Consider the following 19311-nt stretch of genomic DNA (forward strand, 5'->3'; position numbering starts at 1 on the left):
GTCTTCTGCCCATTTTCGGATTGGGTTCTTTGTTTTTTAATATTGAGCTGCATGAGCTGTTTATATATTTTGGAGATTAATCCTTTGTCTGTTGATTCGTTTGCAAATATTTTCTCCCATTCTGAGGGTTGTCTTTTCATTTTGTTTGTAGTTTCCTTTTCTGTACAAAAACTTTTAAGTTTCATTAGGTCCCATTTGTTTAATTTTGTTTTTATTTCCATTACTCTAGGAGGTGGATTAAAAAAGATCTTGCTGTGATTTATGTCAAAGAATGTTCTCCCTATGTTTTCCTCTAAGAGATTTATAGTATCTGGTCCTACATTTAGGTTTCTAATCCATTTTGAGTTTATTTTTGTATATGGTGTCAGGGAGTGTTCTAATTTCATTCTTTTACATGTAGCTGTCCAGTTTGCCCAGCACCACTTATTGAAGAGACTGTCTTTTCTCCATTGTATATCCTTGCCTCCTTTGTCATAGATTAGTTGACCATAGGTGCATGGGTTTATATCTGGGCTTTCTGTCCTGTTCCATTGATCTATATTTCTGTTTTTGTGCCAGTACCATATTGTCTTGATTACTGTAGCTTTGTAGTATAATCTGAAGTCCGGGAGCCTGATTCCTTGAGCTCCATTTTTTTCCCTCAAGATTGCTTTGGCTATTCGTGGTCTTTTGTGTCTCCATACAAATTTTAAGATTTTTTTTGTTCTAGTTCTGTAAAAAATGCCATTGGTAATTTGATAGGAATTGCACTGAATCTGTAGATTGCTTTGGGTAGTATATTTATTTTCACAGTATTGGTTCCTCCAATTCAAGAACATGGTATATCTCTCCATCTGTTTGTATCATTTTAAAAAAATTTATTTTATTTTTTATTTTTGGCTGCGTTGGGTCTTTGTCGCTGCACGCAGGCTTTCTCTAGTTGCTGCGAGCGGGGGCTGCTCTTCGTTGTGGTGCACGGGCTTCTCACTGTGGTGGCTTCTCGTTGCAGAGCATGGGCTCTAGGCGTGCGGGCTTCAGTAGTTGTGGCACACGGGCTCAGTAGTTGTGGCTCGCAGGCTTTAAAGCACAGGCTCAGTAGTTGTGGCACACGGGCTTAGTTGCTCCGTGGCATGTGGGATCTTCCTGGACCAGGGCTCAAACCCGTGTCCCCTGCACTGCCAGGCAGATTCTTAACCACTGTGCTACCAGGGAAGCCCCTTGTATCATCTTTAATTTCTTTCATCAGTGTCTTATAGTTTTCTGCATACAGGTCTTTTTTCTCTCCAGATAGGTTTATTCCTAGGTATTTTATTCTTTTTGTTGCAATGGTAAATGGGAGTGTTTCCTTAATTTCTCTTTCAGATTTTTCATCATTAGTGTATAGGAATGCAAGAGATTTCTGTGCATTAATTTTGTATTCTGCAGCTTTACCAAATTCATTGATAAGCTCTAGTAGTTTTCTGGTGGCATCTTTAGGATTCTCTACGTATAGTATCATGTCATCTGCAAACAGTGTCAGCTTTACTTCTTCTTTTCTGATTTGTATTCCTTTTATTTCTTTTTCTTCTCTGGTTGCTGTGGCTAGGACTTCCAAAACTATGTTGAATAATAGTGTTGAGAGTGGACATCCTTGTCTTGTTCCTGATCTTAGAGGAAATGCTTTTAATTTTTCACCATTGAGAATGATGTTTGCTGTGGGTTTGTCATATATGGTCTCTATTATGTTGAGGTAGGTTCCCTCTATGTCCACTTTCTGGAGAGTTTTTTTTATTATAAATGGGTGTTGAATTTTGTCAAAAGCTTTTCCTGCCTCTATTGAGATAATCATATGGTTTTATTCTTCAGTTTGTTAATATGGTGTATCACATTGATTGATTTGTGTATATTGAAGAATCCTTGCATCCCTGGGATAAATCCCACTTGATCATGGTGTATGATCCTTTTAATGTGCTGTTGGATTCTGTTTGCTAGTATTTTGTTGAAGACTTTTGCATCTATATTCATGAGTGATATTGGTCTGTAATTTTCTTTTTTTGTAGTATCTTTGTCTGGTTTTGGTATCAGGATGATGGTGGCCTCATAGAATGAGTTTGGGAGTGTTCCTTCCTCTGAAATTCTTTGGAAGAGTTTGAGAAAGATGGGTGTTAGCTCTCCTCTAAATGTTTGATAGAATTCACCCGTGGAGCCATCTTGTCCTGGACTTTTGTTTGTTGGAATATTTAAAATCACAGTTTCAATTTCATTACTTGTGATTGGTCTGTTCATATTTTCTATTTCTTCCTGGTGCAGTCTTGGAAGGTTACACCTTTCTAAGATTTTGTCCATTTCTTCCAGGTTGTCCATTTTATTGCCATAGAGTTGCTTCTAGTAGTCTCTTATAGGATGCTTTGTATTTCTGTGGTGTCTGTTTTAGCTTCTCCTTTTTCATTTCTAATTTTAAATATTTGAGTCCTCTCCCTCTTTTTCTTGATGAGTCTGGCTAATGGTTTATCAATTTTGTTTATCTTCTCAAAGAATCAGCTTTTAGTTTTATTGATCTTTGCTATTGTTTTCTTTGTTTCTATTTCATTTATTTCTGCTCTGATCTTTAGGATTTCTTTCCTTCTACTAACTTTGGGTTTTGTTTGTTCTTCTGTCTCTAGTTCTTTTAGGTGTAAGGTTAGATTGTTTATTTGAGATGTTTGTTTCTTGAGGTAGGATTGTATTGCTATAAAGTTCCCTCTTAGAACTGCTTTTGCTGTATCCCATAGGTTTTGGATCGTCATGTTTTCATTGTCATTTGTTTCTAGGTATTTTTTTATTTCCTCTTTGATTTCTTCAGTGACCTCTTGGTTATTTAGTAACATATTGTTTAACCTCCATGTGTTTGTGCTTTTTATGTTTTTTTCCCTGTGATTTATTTCTAATCTCATAGTGTTGTGGTCAGAAACGATGCTTGATATGATTTCAATTTTCTTAAATTTACTGAGGCTTGATTTGTGACCCAAGCCATGATCTATCCTGGAGAATGTTCTGTGCGCACTTGAGAAGAAAGTGTAATCTGCTGTTTTGGGATGGAATATCCTATAAATATCAATTAAATCTATCTGGTCTTTTGTGTCATTTAAAGCTTGTGTTTCCTTATTAACTTTCTGTTTGGATGATCTGTCCATTGGTGTAAGTGAGGTGTTAAAGTCCCCCACTATTATTGTGTTACTGTCAATTTCCTCTTTTATAGCTGTTAGCAGTTGCCTTACGTATTGAGGTGCTCCTATGTTGGGTGCATATATATTTATAATTGTTATATCTTCATCTTGGATTGATCCCTTGATCATTATGTAGTGTCCTTCCTTGTCTCTTGTAACATTCTTTTTTTGGGGGGGGGCAGGAGTTTATTTATTTATTTATTTTGGCTGTGTTGGGTCTTCATTTCTGTGCGAAGGCTTTCTCTAGTTGTGGCAAGTGGGGGCCACTCTTCATCACGGTGCACAGGCCTCTCACTATCGTGGCCTCTCTTGTTGTGGAGCACAGGCTCCAGATGCGCAGGCTCAGTAGTTGTGGCTCACGGGCCTAGTTGCTCCGTGGCATGTGGGACCTTCCCAGACCAGGGCTCGAACCCGTGTCCCCTGCATTAGCAGGCAGATTCTCAACCACTGCGCCACCAGGGAAGCCCAACATTCTTTTTTTTTTAAGTCTATTTTATCTGATATGAGATTGCTACTCCAGCTTTCTTTTGATTTCCATTTGCATGGAATTCTTTTTCCATCCCCTCACTTTCAGTCTGTATGTGTCCCTAGGTCTGAAGTGGGTCTCTTGTAGGCAGTATGTATATGGATTTTGTTTTTGTATCCATTCAGCGAGACTGTGTCTTTTGGTTGGAGCATTTAATCCATTCACATTTAAGGTAATTATCGATATGTATTTTCCTATTACCAGTTTGTTAAGTGTTTTGGGTTTGTTTTTGTAGGTCCTTTTCTTCTCTTGTGTTTCTCACTTAGAGAAGTTCCTTTAGCATTTGTTGTAGAGCTGGTTTGGTGGTGCTGAATTCTCTTAGCTTTTGCTTGTCTGTAAAGCTTTTGATTTCGCCATCGAATCTGAATGAGATCCTTGTCAGGTAGAGTAATCTTGGTTGTAGGTTGTTCCCTTTCATCACTTTAAAATGTCATGCCACTCCCTCTGGCTTGTAGAGTTTCTGCTGAGAAATCAGCTGTTAACCTTATGGGAGTTCCCTTGTATGTTATTTGTCATTTTTTCCTTGCTGCTTTCAATAATTTTTCTTCATCTTTATTTTTTGCCAATTTGATTGCTGTGTGTCTCGGTGTGTTTCTCCTTGGGTTTATCCTGTATGGGACTCGCTGTGCTTCCTGGACTTGGGTGGCTATTTTCTTTCCCATGTTAGGGAAGTTTTCGACTCTAAACTCTTCATATATTTCCTCAGGTCCTTTCTCCCTCTCTTCTCCTTCTGGGACCCCTATAATGCGAATGTTGTTGTGTTTAATGTCCCAGAGGTCTCTTAGGCTGTCTTCATTTCTTTTCATTCTTTTTTCTTTATTCTGTTCCATGGCAGTAAATTCTACCATTCTGTCTTCCAGGTCACTTATCCGTTCTTCTGCCTCAGTTATTCTGCTATTGATTCCTTCTAGTGTAGTTTTCATTTCAGTTATTGTATTGTTCATCTCTGTTTGTTTGTTCTTTAATTCTTCTAGGTCTTTGTTAAACATTTCTTGCATCTTCTCCATCTTTGCCTCCATTCTTTTTCCGAGGTCCTGGATCATCTTCACTATCATTATTCTGAATTCTTTTTCTGGAAGGTTGCCTATCTCCACTTCATTTAGTTGTTTTTCTGGGGTTTTATCTTGTTCCTTCATCTGGTACATAGCCCTCTGCCTTTTCATCTTGTCTGTCTTTCTGTGAATATGGTTTTTGTTCCACAGGCTGCAGGATTGTAGTTCTTCTTGTTTCTGCTGTCTGCCCTCTGGTGGATGATGCTATCTAAGAGGTTTGTACAAGTTTCCTGGTTGGAGGGGCTGGTGGTGGGTAGAGCTGGCTGTTGCTCTGGTGGGCAGAGCTCAGTAAAAGTTTAATCCTCTTGTCTGCTGATGGGTGGGGCTGGGTTCCCTCCCTGTTGGTTGTTTGGCCTGAGGCAACCCAACACTGGAACCTACCTGGGCTCTTTGGTGTGGCTAATGGTGGACTCTGGGAGGGCTGACGCCAAGGAGTGCTTCCTAGAACTTCTGCTGCCAGTGTCCTTGTCCTCACAGTGAGACACAGCCTCCCCCCGCCTCTGCAGGAGACCCTCCAACACTAGCTGGTAGGTCTGGTTCAGTCTGCTATGGGGTCACTGCTCCTTTCCCTGGGTCCCGATGCGCACACTACTTCGTGTGTGCCTTCCAAGAGTGGAGTCTCTGTTTCCCCCAGTCCTGTCGAAGTCCTGTAATCAAATCCCACTAGCCTTCAAAGTCTGATTGTCTAGGAGTTCCTCCTTCTGTTGCCGGACCCCCAGGTTGGGAAGCCTGACATGGGGCTCAGAACCTTCACTCCAGTGGGTGGACTTCTGTGGTATAATTGTTCTCCAGTTTGTGAGTCACCCACCCAGCATTTATGGGATTTGATTTTATTGTGATTGCACCCCTCCTACCATCTCACTGTGGCTTCTCCTTTGCCTTTGGATGTGGGGTATCTTTTTTGGTGAGTTCCAGTGTCTTCGTGTCGATGATTGTTCAGCAGTTAGTTGTGATTCCGGTGCTCTCGCAAGAGGGAGTGAGAGCACGTCCGTGTACTCCTCCATCTGGAACCAATCTCCTCCCTTCTCATTTTCCTTTGTGTATCTTCTCCATGTATTTTGTTTGCAGTGGTTACATTTAACATCCTAAAGTTATAACAGTCTATTTACACTGGTAACTATGTAACTTTGCTCACATACAAAACTGCTACTTCTGTACAGCTCCTCTACACCCACCTTCGTTATTGACGTCACAAATTACATCATTACATGTTATGTACCCACTAATATAGATTTAGAAGTATTTTTATGCTTTTCTCTTTTAAATCCTATGAAAGAATAAAAAGTGGAGTTAAGATCCAAAGTGACAATAATACAGGTTTTTACTTGTCCATATATTTACCTTTACCAGAGAACCTTATTTTTCATAGGACTTTGAGTTACTGTCTAGCATCCTTTCATTTCAACTTGAAGGAGTCCCTTTAGCATTTCTTGCAGGGCAGGTCTAGTGGTGATAACTCCTTTAGCTTTTGTCTTGGAATGTATTAATTTCTTCCTCACTTTTGAAGGACACTTTGTTGTATATAGAATTTTTGGTTGACAGTTTTTTTCGTTCAGCACTTTTTCCTTTTTTCCCCCAGCTTTATTGAGGTATAATCAACTGTATATATGTAAGGTATATTTTGATATACCTACACACTGTGAAAGGATAACCATAGACAAGCTAATTATCACATCTATTACCCACATAGTTACCAATTTTTTTTTTGGTGTGTGATGAAAATACTTAAGATTTACTCTCTTAGCAAATTTCAGTACAATACAATACAGTATTGTTAGCTGTTTTCACCATACTGTACGTTAGGTCCCCGGAGGTTATTCATGTTATAACTGGAAGTTTGTTCCCTTTGACCAATAGCGTGCCATTCCTTACCCTGCCCCTGATAGGCACCACTCTACTCTCTGTTTCTGTGAGTTTGGCCTTTTTAGAGTCCACATATAAGTGAGATCATGTACAGTATTTGTCTTTTTCTGTTTGACTTATTTCACTTAGTATAATGCTCTTGGGTTTTATCCATGTTGTCACAGATGGCAGGATTTCCTTCTTTTATAAGAGTGAATAATATTCTTGCATGTGTGTGTATCATATTTTCTTTATCCATTCATCTGTAGATGGACATTTAGGTTGTTTCTGTATCTTGGCTATTGTAAATAATGCTGCAATGAACATGGAAGTGAAGATATCTCTTTGAGATACTGATTTCATTTCCTCTGGATATATACCCAGAAGTGGGATGGCCAGACCATATGGTAGTCCTATTTTTAATTTTTTGAGGAACCTCCATACTATTTTCCATAAAGGCTGTACTAATTTACATTTCCACCAACAGTACACAGTGGTTCCCTTTTCTCCACATCCTCATCAACACTTGTTATCTCTTTTTGATAAGAGCTATCCTAACAGGTATGAGTTAATATCCCATTGTTGTTTTCATTTGCATTTCCCTGATGATTAGTGATGTTGAGCAGATTTTCATATACCCATAGGCCATTTGTACAGGTATACCTTAAAAGTATTGCAGGTTCAGTCGCAGACCACTGCAAAGTAAGTAAAGTGAGTCATGTGAGTGTTTTGGTTTCCCAGTGCATATAAAAGTTATGTTTACACTATACTGTAGTCTATTAAGTGTACAATAGCATTATGTACACTTAAAAACAATGTACATTCCTTAAAAATACTTATTGCTAAAAATGCTAACCATCATCTCAACCTTCAGTGAGTTGTAGTAGTAAAGTCAAAGATTGCTGATCACAGATCACTGTAACAACAATAATAATGAAAAAGTTTGAAATATTTTGAGAATTACCAAAATGTGACATACAGACATGAAATGAGCAAATGCTGTTGGAAAAATGGTACCCATAGATTTGCTTGACATAGGGTTGCCACAGATATTCAATTTGTAAAAAAATGCAGTATCTGTGAAGTGCAACAAAGCAAAGCACAGTAAAACAAAGTATGCCTGTATGTCTTCTTTGGAAAAAATGTCTATTCATATCCTTTGCCCATTTTTTTTTTTTTTTTTTTTTGTGGTATGTGGGCCTCTCACCATTGTGGCCTCTCCCGCTGCGGAGCACGGGCTCTGGACGCGCAGGCTCAGCGGCCATGGCTCACGGGCCCAGCCGCTCTGCAGCATGTGGGATCCTCCCAGACCGGGGCATGAACCCGTGTCCCCTGCATGGGCAGGCGGACTCTCAAACACTGCGCCACCAGGGAAGCCCTGCCCATATTTGCTTTTGGTTTTGCTATTGAGTTGTATGATTTGCATATTAACCCCTTATCAGATATATGGTTTGTAAATATTTTCTATTCTGTAGGTTGCCTTTTCATTTTTTTGATTGTTTCCTTTGCTGTGCAGAAGGTTTTTAGTTTGATGGAGTTCCACTTGTTTATTTTTGCTTTTGTTTCCTGTGCTTTTGGTATATCTAAAAAGTCATTGCCAAGGCCCATGTCAAGGAGCTTTTCCTCTGTTTTCTTCTTGGAGTTTTATGGTTTCAGGACTGACATTTAAGGCTTTAATCATTTTGAGTTAATTTTTGTGTGTGGTGCCAGATGAGGTGAGGGTCCAGTTTCATTCTTGTGCATGTGGATATTGAGTTTTTCCAGTAACATTTATTGAAGACACTGTCTTTCCCTCCACTGTATATTCTTGGCTCTTTTGTCATAGATTAGTTGACCATATATGTGTGGGTTTATTTCTGGGCTTTCTATTCTGTTCCATTGATCTGTGTCTGTGTTTTGTTGTTGTTGTTTTTTGGCTGTGTTGCGCAGCTTGTGGGATCTCAGTTCCCTGACCAGGGATTGAACCAGGGCTGTGGCAGTGAAAGCCCATAATTCTAACCACTAGGCCACCAGAAACCCCCCTATGTATCTGTTTCTATGCCAATACCATACTGTTTGGATTACTATAGCTTTGGAGTATAGTTTGAAAACAGGAAATGTGATGTGTTTCCAGATTTGTTCTTCTCTCTCAAAATTGCTTTGGCTATTTGGAGATCTTTTGTGGTTCCGTACAAATTTGAGGATTGTTTGTTCTATTTCCATGAAAGATGCCATTGGAATTTTGATCAGAATTGTACCTGTAGATTGCTTTGGGTAGTATGGACATTTTAACAATATTAATTCTTCAAGTCCATGAGCACGGAATATCTTTCCATTTATTTGTGTCTTCAGTTTCTTTCATCAGTGTCTTATAGTTTTCAGTATACAGGTCTCTCACCTCCTCGGTTAAATTTGTTTATTTTTAAAATTTTATTTTTGGCTGCGTTGGGTCTTTGTTGCTGCTCATGGGCTTTCTCTAGTTGTGGTGAGTGGGGGCTACTCTTTGTTGCCGTGCACGGGCTTCTCATTGTGGTGGCTTCTCTTGTTGCGGAGCATGGGCTTTAGGCACACGGGCTTCAGTAGTTGCAACACGCAGGCTCAGTAGTTGTGGCACATGGACTTAGTTAAATTTATTAAATTTATTCTGAAGTATTAGGCTGGCCAAAAAGTTCGTTCGGGTTTTCAGTAACACCTTACAGAACGAACTTTTTGGCCAACCCATTATTTTATTCTTTTTTATGAAATTCTAAACAGGATTATTTTCTTAATTTTCTTTCTCATAGTTCATTATTGGTATAGAGAAATGCAACATATTTTTGTATATTAATTTTATATCCTGCAACTTTACTGAATTTATTAGTTCTAATACTTTTTGGTGGACTCTTTAGGGTATTCTCTATATAATAACATGTCATCTGCAAATAGTGACAGTTGTACTTCTTCCTTCCCAATATAGATGACTTTTATTTCTTTTTCTTGCCTAATTTCTCTGGCTAGGACTTCCAATGCTATGTTGAATAAGTGGTAAGAGTGGGCATCCTTGTCTTGTTCCTCATCTTAAAGGAAAAGCTTTCAGCTTTTCCTTCTTCTTGAGTCAATTTTTGGTAGTTTGTGTAGGCATTTGTGTATTTTATCTAAGTTAACTAATTTATTGGCATGCAGTTGTTCAATGTATTCCTGTGTAATTCTTTTTCTTTTTAAGTTTTTTTTTTTTTTTTTGCCGTGCCGTATGGCATGCAGGATCCTTGTTCCCTGACCAGGGTTTGAACCTGCACCCACTAGAGTGGAAGGTCAGAGTCTTAACCACTGGACTGCCAGGGAAGTCCTTTTTTTTTTTTTTTTTTTTTTTTAAATAGGAACTATTTCCAACTCACAGAAAAGAATAGGGAGAATAAAGAAATCAACTGCCAGTAAACAAGTGTTAATATTTTGCTAGATGGCTATAGAATTACTAAAGAAATAAATAGAAAAAATAAATAAAACCTTCAATATTAATTGAAGCCTACTTTAATTCCTGCAATCTAATTCCTTTTCTTTCCACAAGTATCTTGAATCTTGGTATTGACATGAGTCCTTACCACCCATATTTTCATATTTTATATAAAAAAGTAAACAGCATTGTTGATTTAAAATGTTACTTGAATTATGTAGGCTTCATTCTGCACTTTTCTTTCCCTCAGCATTTTGAGATTGATTTACATTGGCACATTAGATTTAGTTCATTTGTGTAAATTGCTATGTTTAAATGTTTGCAAAATGAAAGGTCGTTTTCAGTGTTTGCTTTGTAAACTATGCTTTCGTGTAATTCTTGCACGTGATTGCCTGTGGGCATGTGTTTCTCAAGGATGAGTATCAAAAAAGTTGAGTTGCAGAGTTTGTATCTTCAACTTTACTAGATATTGTAAAATTGCTCTATGAATGCTGGGTTTTTGCGTGTGCTCAAGTGGCTCCAGGTACCCAGCCCAGGTTGGTAGTTTTGTGAGTCATTGTGTGTGGCCCCACCTGTGGGCTTGGGCTTCACTTAAGGTGCCCTAGTCTTGTAACCCAGGTTCTGGTTGGAGTTAACCTAGTACAAGCTGTACCGTGGATGCTATTAACCATCCGTGTGAGTAGCTACTTTGTAAAATGTGTGAGATTGAGGAGACTTGAGAGACGCCCAGTTGGGGTGAACCTCATGATTGACATGAACTAAGTAAGTCTGCTATAATCAATTGGTTTTGTCACGTATCTGAACAAAGACGTTGGAGTGAATGTACCGAGTCTACAGAAATGATCCGGGCTCTGGGATGTCAGAAGCTTGGTCTCACATCCACACTCTGCTTTCTTTGTAATTTCGGGCCAGACATTTCCCTTCTCTGTCCTTAGTTGCCACATCTGTTAAATGGGGATAGGAAGAGCTCCTTGCTCGTAGACTTGTTAAACGAGGGTTTTATACATAAAGTGTTTGGCACAGGACCTGGCATTTAGCAGCATCTACTACCGTTGCTGCTGCTTCTATTAACCTGTCTCCACTTGCATTCCTGGGCCTTGGCGCTGTGTACCAGGGACGTGGGGAGAAGGGTGAGTACGCACTGTGGTTACCGCCCACAGGGCCATGTCAGCAGCTTCCTCCTGGAATGATCTGTCACACGGTCATTTCCACAAGGGGCAGTCCGACAGTTGATTAGTGGCCTCATGTTTTGTCTAAGTATACACTGTGGGTTTAGTTTTAATAACTGGTCATAAAAATTAGCAGAAGAGATAGCCAGGATGTCCAAATGGGGTTTCTTTCTGAAAGTTAATATCCATCAGAAAGGGAAGCTATTTGTGGAAGGAGGGGCAAAGGAATGGTTGTTAGGTGACTTGGGAAATCTTCAAGACGGTTATGTGGCACATAAAATTGTTGGTGACATGTAGTTTACATCTGTCCTGAAGCTGGTCTTTCCTAGGTGTCATTCATTTCCAGCCATCACCAAGTGTGTGGGTGTGTCTGTGTTTACAAGTGCTTTTGTAGTCCTGTCGACTCTAGAGCAAGTGTGCTGCAGAGGATTACAAAGGTGCTCAATGGTGACTGTGTCCACTATCTAAAAGGCTTTCGAAGGCCTGTATTACCCAAAGGAAACAGAATTATCTCCAGAAGAGTCTTAAGCCCCTTGAGGTCTGGGATTCTTAAATGCTCTGCTGTCGACGCTTCCAGACTTTGTTTCCCAGCACTTCTTGGCCAGATTCTGTCCTTCAGCCCAACTCCGGCACCTAGCCCTCGGCCTGGCACAGAGCAGGGCCTCAGCCAAAATCTCTCGCTTTACTCTGACCTCCCCCAAGTGGTTTTCTCTGTTTGGAATGTCCTTTGCACATCCTAACGCATCTCTTCCAGCACCTTCCCTAAAGCTCCCAGCTCTGTCCCTTGCTCATTCCTGGGACTGCCTGGGGCACTTTCTCTTTCTCTCCCCAAGGGAAGGATCTTGGCTGGTAACATGTGATGTTACAAATGTCTTAGTTCGTTGGAAGCATCATCTACTTACTGGTCTGTTGAGGCTGCTCCCTTGGTCCCTAAAGGTAGCGGATAATGAACATTTTGTTGTAGTTAGGTAACCAGTGATCTTTCTTTTCTCCCTCTCTGAGGGTGATACGACACCCACTTTCATAGTCAGATATTGATATGAAAGTTTTGGCTGTTAGTCAGGTTTACCCATTACTGTTTTATGTCATCAAAACTCTATTTTAACCATGGGCTTCTGGGTTGAAAATCAAATGCCATCTTACTAAAATAAACTGAATTCTAAAGACCGTTTCTCTTGGTCTATAAAAGCACCTCATATAAATAGTTGCTTCTGAAATGTGGCTGAACTGAAGGATTACCTGGGTCTTTTGGGAATCTTGTTGGTGGCTCACTTATTACTGTCAAAGCGAGAGCCAGTTTTCCCCAGGCATGTGTGTACACACCCACCCCCCGGGGACCACAGCCTTCACCACGTCTCTCATTCGGGGTTTCCTTATGATTGTGAGAGAATGCACATGGTTTTGGTGTCAAATCTTGTCATGGTCAAGTTCAGTTAGGTACCTGTTTCTATTTTGTATCCCACGATCCTGGACCTGGGGGAGGGGAGGTGTGCACCGGATGTGTGATTCACAAAACCTGCCTCAGCACACCCGCTTGTTGTGTCTGGTGACTGCTGTAAGGCTTGTTCTGAAGGCAGTGTCTCCTCCCCGCCCGCCCCCCTCAGCTCTCCTGACCCCATAGCATGTGGTCTTTCCTCTGCATAGCAAGAATCATAGTACATCAAAATGTTTTTATTTGAGACACAAAAATGCAAAATTGCTGAGATATCAAACATTTCCCGATCAGCTACAATACGGCCACTATGTACAAAAAGATCTGATGATAAATGTGCACACATATAAAAATACAGTATGCATTACCTATGTACAGTACATGTGCAAAATGTATGGCATTCAAACATGATATGGAATTGATTTCAGGGGTGCAAACAGCAAATACAAAGGCATCATGGTTTTTCTTTTAAAAAACAACATAAAGGCAATACATGAATGGACCCCCGATTGCCATAGTTTTTTGTTTATTAAACTAGTGCTTTGATAAGCAGGGCTCTGCAGATTGGTATCTTTCTCCTTTTTTTCATAGAGTGAGATGCTAAGACATAATGTGACAATGAAAATAAGAAGAGAAACACCTATCACATCTCATTTCTATTGCAAGCAAGAGAAGAAAACTAATTTGTACGTAGAAAGGAAAAAACTCTGTATTACTGCTAAATACGTATTATTCTTAACCCAACAAAACAAATCTATACTATTTTACATGAAAACAATAGAGAAATATCTACATCTTTGTGAAAATTATAACCTTAAATGGATAATACCTTTTTGGGACTGATTTTTGAGATCTCATTAGTCTCAAATTTTAAATAAAAAGTGCCTCCTTTTGGCAAATACTTGGCAATGCCTTTGGTTCCACTGAAGCAAGTTTGCATTACTATTAGTTATTCGAGGTTAAGTGCTTTTGGTAGCAACTAAACCCTTTCCTAAATGCTTCCTCCTCCTCCTAAATCAGCAAGTTTCCTTACAGCATAATGTGGAGAGGTAATCGTTATGAGTCTCGGTGATTCTATGAACTTGGTTAAAGCTTTGTCTTAGTAGTTGGCACAAAGCTCTGTTGAACACGACAGCCAGGTTGAGATCGCCAATGACATGTTTTATTTGATTCCAGACAGCACCTTGCAGGTCCGAGATTGCCATCCTCTTGTCACAGAATCGTGACATTTTCCAATGATTCACAGAGCAACGTGTTTGTGTGGAGGGGAAGAGCTCTTTTGTAAACATGTGCAGCTTTTTGAATTACAGGCCTCAAATCAGAGATTTCAGGTAGAAACCCTTTGCAATGATGCATTTCCTCAAATACTGCAAGAAAGGGTGAATGGGGACAAACACAGACCTGCTTATTGCCATGCAGTCACTTCACAAGTAAAAACGTAGCTCAGAAACATCGCTGAATAAGCAAGTTATCAAAGGTTTGAACCAGGAAGAAGAATGACTACGTATTAATTGTTATTTTCCAGTTTTGACTGAAACCACTTAAAAGATGCGCTGAAATGCAGTTAGGATGCTCTCCAAATACACATTTCTGCACTTGTGAGCTGTGTTCCTTGATAATAACTCTGACCTTCCAGTTAGTGTTCTTTGAGAGTGTGGGCTAATTTTGTGGCCTCCAGGCAGGGGACACTTTGCCTGGTGTCTTGCTCCGGTGCCAGTGGTCGGGACTGATGTGGTGGTGACGGATGGCGACACGCAGAGGGCTATTTGCGAACCTGCTGTGGAGCCCCGGGTGGCTCTGCTGGTGGACACTGACAGCTAGTCTCTTGGAAGTTCTTGAAACAGCCCCTGGCTGCCACCCTCCACCTGGCTCATGGCAGGAGCCACCAGATGGGCCCCAGAAACAGCGTGAGGGTGTGGCGGAAACCCGGGCAAAGGCTGTTTGTGGACAGTAAAGGGACGGACCCGGCACTGTTGTGGCTGGTTTCAGCTTGGGAATTGCGAAAGGACTCTGGAGAAAGCTGTGTGGCCTGGAATGATCTGGGTTGATCTGGGGTAGAGGAAGCCTGAGTCAGCTTTGGTGACAAAATGGGTAACACTCCTGATCCATCATCACTCGGGGTCCACGGACTGCACGGCTTGTGACGGTGCCCTCTACAGGTGGCAGCCTGGGGGGGCGACACCACACTGCCTTTGCCACGATTCTGAAATGGCACTTCCAGGGATCACACAACCGTGCAGTTTGTAAAAAGGAGATTTTAAGTAAGATCTCTTTTGTGCCATAAAAATATTCATATAAAACAAACACAAATAGTATCTGAGCAAGAAGTTCCATGAATTCAGACTACATCTATGTACAAATATGTGGCAGGTGCTATACAGTAGATTGCACATTTCAGGAAAAACACTAGAACGTGAACCACTCACACTGTCCTAAGAGGTTTCCTAGTACATGCTTTGCTGAAATGTACAAGATGACCACATAGGCCTGAAGCTTCGGTGTACCTTCTCTTCCTCCCATCCTTAATGACGAGACCTGATACCTATATACACTAGCAGGGGCAGCTTGATACCCCTGTGTTTCAGGAATATTTAGGAAATAAGACTGGATACGAGATCATGTTTCTAGGAGCTGCTTTCCTGCTTGGCAGTGTGCCGTTCTGCAGGACGGGGCACAACAGCACCACTTCCAGAGCCCACACACGTGAACACCTGCAGATCCAGCCAGCGCTTCTGCCCTCTGTGCAAAGGGCTGTGACGCTCACCTCAAACCCCGAGTCCTCCTCTTTGGTAAACACACGCCTTTCCCACTGCGCCTACCATCACGTTCACTGAGTTAGGGCAGAGGGGCTGTGATCACAGAAGGTCACCTTTGGTCATGTCACACGCTGCGCACGGTCTGTGTCCTCACTCTCACCTGGAACATTAGCTGAGACCCTGGTGAGCAGCACTGGTGTCACAGAGGCCCAGCTGGCTACTCAAGCCAGGACGGAGGGCCGGGTGGAATGCTGCGAGTGGGTGGCTGGTAGAGTCAATACTAGGCGCCCCTTGCCTGCCTTTAAAGGAAATGCTGGTACGTGAAGGTCTGGACACACATGTGAAGTGGGCACTTCAGCAATGTGTAGTCGAGAGGCCAGGCTCATGAGATGGCATCCTTTGCAATGCAGTGTGTATTTTTGGAGAGCACCCTTCCTGTGGCATGTTTCAAATCTATTTTAAAAAAGCACTAAGGGGAGCTGAGGGCTAGAGAACAATCTATGTACACAACTCGGGAGGATGGAAACAGAGTTACTCAACAGGAGCCAGCACCGGTAGCCGTTCAGTTGCCTCCTGCTGACTCACTGGTATTTGGTGCTAATTTAATCAGCCATTTAAATCTGGAGGAAGATGCTGCTCCGAGTCCAAGTGTGGACCACAGAAGCCCCAGACAAAAACCCAGGGCCCAGACTGCCCCTAAGAAAAGTACCTTCCCGGGTCAATAGCCCTGCCCCTGGCCACAGGCCCTCTGAAAGGAACTGACTCGAGATGCACGTCATGCCCAGGACGTTAACTGTCCCACTGGGCTTGGTCAGGTGGCGGCGCTGTGGTTAACGGTTACTGGTTCCCACATGTTGGATTACCAACTGCTAAACACTCGAAGTACCTACTGCAGACCACACTGTGCGTGACTGCCTCTGCTTGAATCATCCAGAAGCACTTTCCAGTTGGGAGGGCCTTCAACTGAGGGCTCGAGGGTTGTGGGCAACTGAATACTGGGAAAATGGACTTTTCTTACATGTAGTAAAATTTACAAACTGAAATAAAAATATACAGTAAGACCAGTTCTTAGGCAAAACACAAACCCAGAAATGATTCACAGACTCTTTCCAAGTAGTGGGTCAGGTTCCCACAGTGACTTGCAAGAGGCAACTTTCACCATTTAACAACCGAGAGAACACCTGACCATACGTAGGGTTTATACAAGGTGAGGTGGAGAGCACAATGATGTTATGTAATAAAAACCTCCACACTTTGGGGTAGATTTCAGGTGGGTTTTTTTTCAGTTATTTATATTTTATCATATACTTACTTAAATGACTAGCTTGATTGAAATAATCTTGGAAATCCTGTGATAGTTGGCATTTTAGAAAATTATGAAACTACTCAACAAATCTTTTTTCTATATAAAAAACTACTAATAAAACCTCCAGTTTTTCCATCTTCAGCTTGATGATATAGTGAGAGCTCAGGTATGACATCCAGTTACAAGCCTGTAAAACAGTAACAAGGGATAAGCGACAGAGAAGAGGACGGCCAGGGCTGGGTCCACTGGCCAACCTGGCGCCTCTGTCTCACCTGTAACCGTTGTAGGAATGTCCTAGGTTGATGACAGACTTCTCCCTTGCCTTCTCTTTGCAACTCACCAGCTCAGAAATATATTTTATGCTAAAGCCTTTTCTTGGTTCTTTGAGATGGGTCTGGTTACCTGAAAGTTAGTCAGCAATTCTTTAAATACGGAAATACATGTGGCTCAAGTACTCCAGAAATATTTGAGTTATTACAAGAAGTAGGACCACTGGGTACCTAATGCCTTACTCCAGTGTAGGCTGTACACATCACAATGTCAGAGCACACATACAGATATCTAAGATACACATTAAAATCAACCTAATCAACCCAGAGGGCTGCAAATAGAATTTTCAGTGTTATCAGTACACCTGACTTCTTACAGTGGATTGTTTATGACAGTCTTTTGTAGACACTGTCTGGCTATGGTGGAAGATCTTCCATTTCAATTTAAATTTGGAGATCTAAAGATTCCCAAAAATCACAAAATAAACTATAACACACAAAAAAATTACATTGGTTTCTGAATGGAACCAAAAAGTCTTCAGTGGGAAGCTGTCACTGAACTGGCTGGTGCTGACCACTGCCCTTGACCCCTGCTGCATCTTGGGCTGGGCTCAGGCCATTTCTAGGAAATACCCTGTGCAGTGGTCTCTCACCTCCCTTCTTTTTGAGCGGAGCCGTTTGCCTTTTATTGAGGGTCTCAAAGTGACCACAGAGGTTTAAATGTAGCTGATGACCAGAGGCCCTGGTATCACCGCCCTGCACACATCACTCTGCTTCATGTTTTTATCTAAAGGTACCTTTCATTCTTTAATGAAGTCTGGAGAAATACATAAGTCTTCTTGGAGTAGTGTTTTTTCAGAAGGCTCTGTGCTATATTTAAATCGTAGACATTCACTGCTGGATGCAATGAAATGTTTTCAAACTTGGTTTCCAGCCTCTGACCATCCCTCCATTCTTTCTGTGACAACATATTATAATTGCAATGATGCAACTATGGATCTGTCTCTAAAAACTGACCTTCTCCAATCATCTTCATCTTCTTGACCCTCATGGAATCTGGGATGAGAAATCTGCCGTTAGTCCCATGGCAGTGGTAGGTCCTGTGGGTCTAGGAAGTCGGCAGAGAACATGCTCGGAGCAGTGGCGCTGAGGGGAGTGAGTCCCGATGACGTGCCGGGCATGGTAATGTCTAACCACTCCATGTTGTCCAGGTTTGAGTCAGAAAGGTCAAGGGACAGGCAGGGAGTACTTGCAGCAAACTGGGCCTCGGAAGTTTCCATGGGTGAGTGTGAGTGGTCCAGCACGCCTGAGTGACTCAGCAGGTCGTTCTGGAGATCCTCTATCAGGGAGAAGGGCTCCCTGTCCTCGCTGCTGCTTTGCAGTGGAGCAATTTCACTGGCTGAAGGCAAAGTTCCATCCAAGAATGCTTCTAGTTGGTTCTCTAAGCTGGCAGATAAACTGCTCATAGGTTCTAAGGATATGGGTGGTGCCATTTGGACTTGGGGTGGTGGCCGGGACACCACTGTGCTGACTGGCATTGTGGTGATGCTGGCTGTCACTGGTCTCATTTTGGAAATAGGAGAAGGTTCTTCTTTTACAGGGAGGGAAATCTCTGCAAAATAATTGAAGTAATTAATAATGATTTGGTACTATTTAAACGTTTTTTATTCATTACCAGGGCAATTATTTTGTATTTTTGTGATGACTTATACACAGTCCATCTCAGAGTTAGGAAGAGGATGCTGTTGGTCGGGTATGGTCCTGGATAACCTTTAGGAGGATGGATATTTTAGTTAAATAGATAAACATTTAAGCTGATAACATTCTGATATGCTTTCAATTCTTTTTAGTAAGAGTAAGCATTAAAAGCAGTCTCTACCACCAGATGGGAATCGATGGTTTTAGATTATTTGATCCTTTTCTTATTCTAAGTCATTCCAGGCTGAAGACAGGCTCCTGTCTTACCCTCTACCTTGAATCTGCTATTACAGCGGCACACCACCCTTACAGTGAATGTCAAAGTGGATACCCTGAGTTTGTACAGGCTTCATGAAGTACATCCTTAATATTATGAAAGCTCTAATTATATTCTTTTTTTATCATTATAGTTGAACTGTGTGCTGAATTTAGCCATTTACATTCTATATAAAGTCCTTAAAAGAGACAATGTTCTCTTATGTCATTTCTGAGTTAAAGCTAACACATCTTTTCCAAGGTGAGGTGGATTACCTTATTTTTCTTTTCTTTGTCTCATTTTCTGAGTTCATATAAAATCTTGAGGATTTGGAAAATGTCTTAGTAAGCATTAATTACATGTTATTCCTTGCCAGATCAAGTGGCAAATTAACGGACCATCTGCTATAGATGTGTTCACTTAGCTACATAT

The 19311-nt window shown here is 41.2% G+C and overlaps 1 protein-coding gene across 10 annotated transcripts in view; it reads right to left on the minus strand.

The window, feature by feature from the left end:
* Positions 1-12823: 12823 nt before the first annotated feature.
* The window catches only part of MRTFB (myocardin related transcription factor B), a 201742-nt gene continuing 195254 nt past the window's right edge, over positions 12824-19311 (minus strand). For all 10 annotated transcript variants that reach the window (XM_082643467.1, XM_082643463.1, XM_082643469.1 and 7 more), the window contains one exon: positions 12824-18537. In XM_082643467.1, coding sequence (XP_082499593.1) covers positions 18002-18537 — 536 coding nt within the window. In that variant the 3' untranslated portion in view covers positions 12824-18001. The remainder of the gene's footprint in view (positions 18538-19311) is intronic.

This window comes from Mesoplodon mirus, assembly GCF_964341445.2.
Source record: "Mesoplodon mirus genome assembly, chromosome: 15".
NCBI classification, from domain to species: domain Eukaryota; kingdom Metazoa; phylum Chordata; class Mammalia; order Artiodactyla; family Ziphiidae; genus Mesoplodon; species Mesoplodon mirus.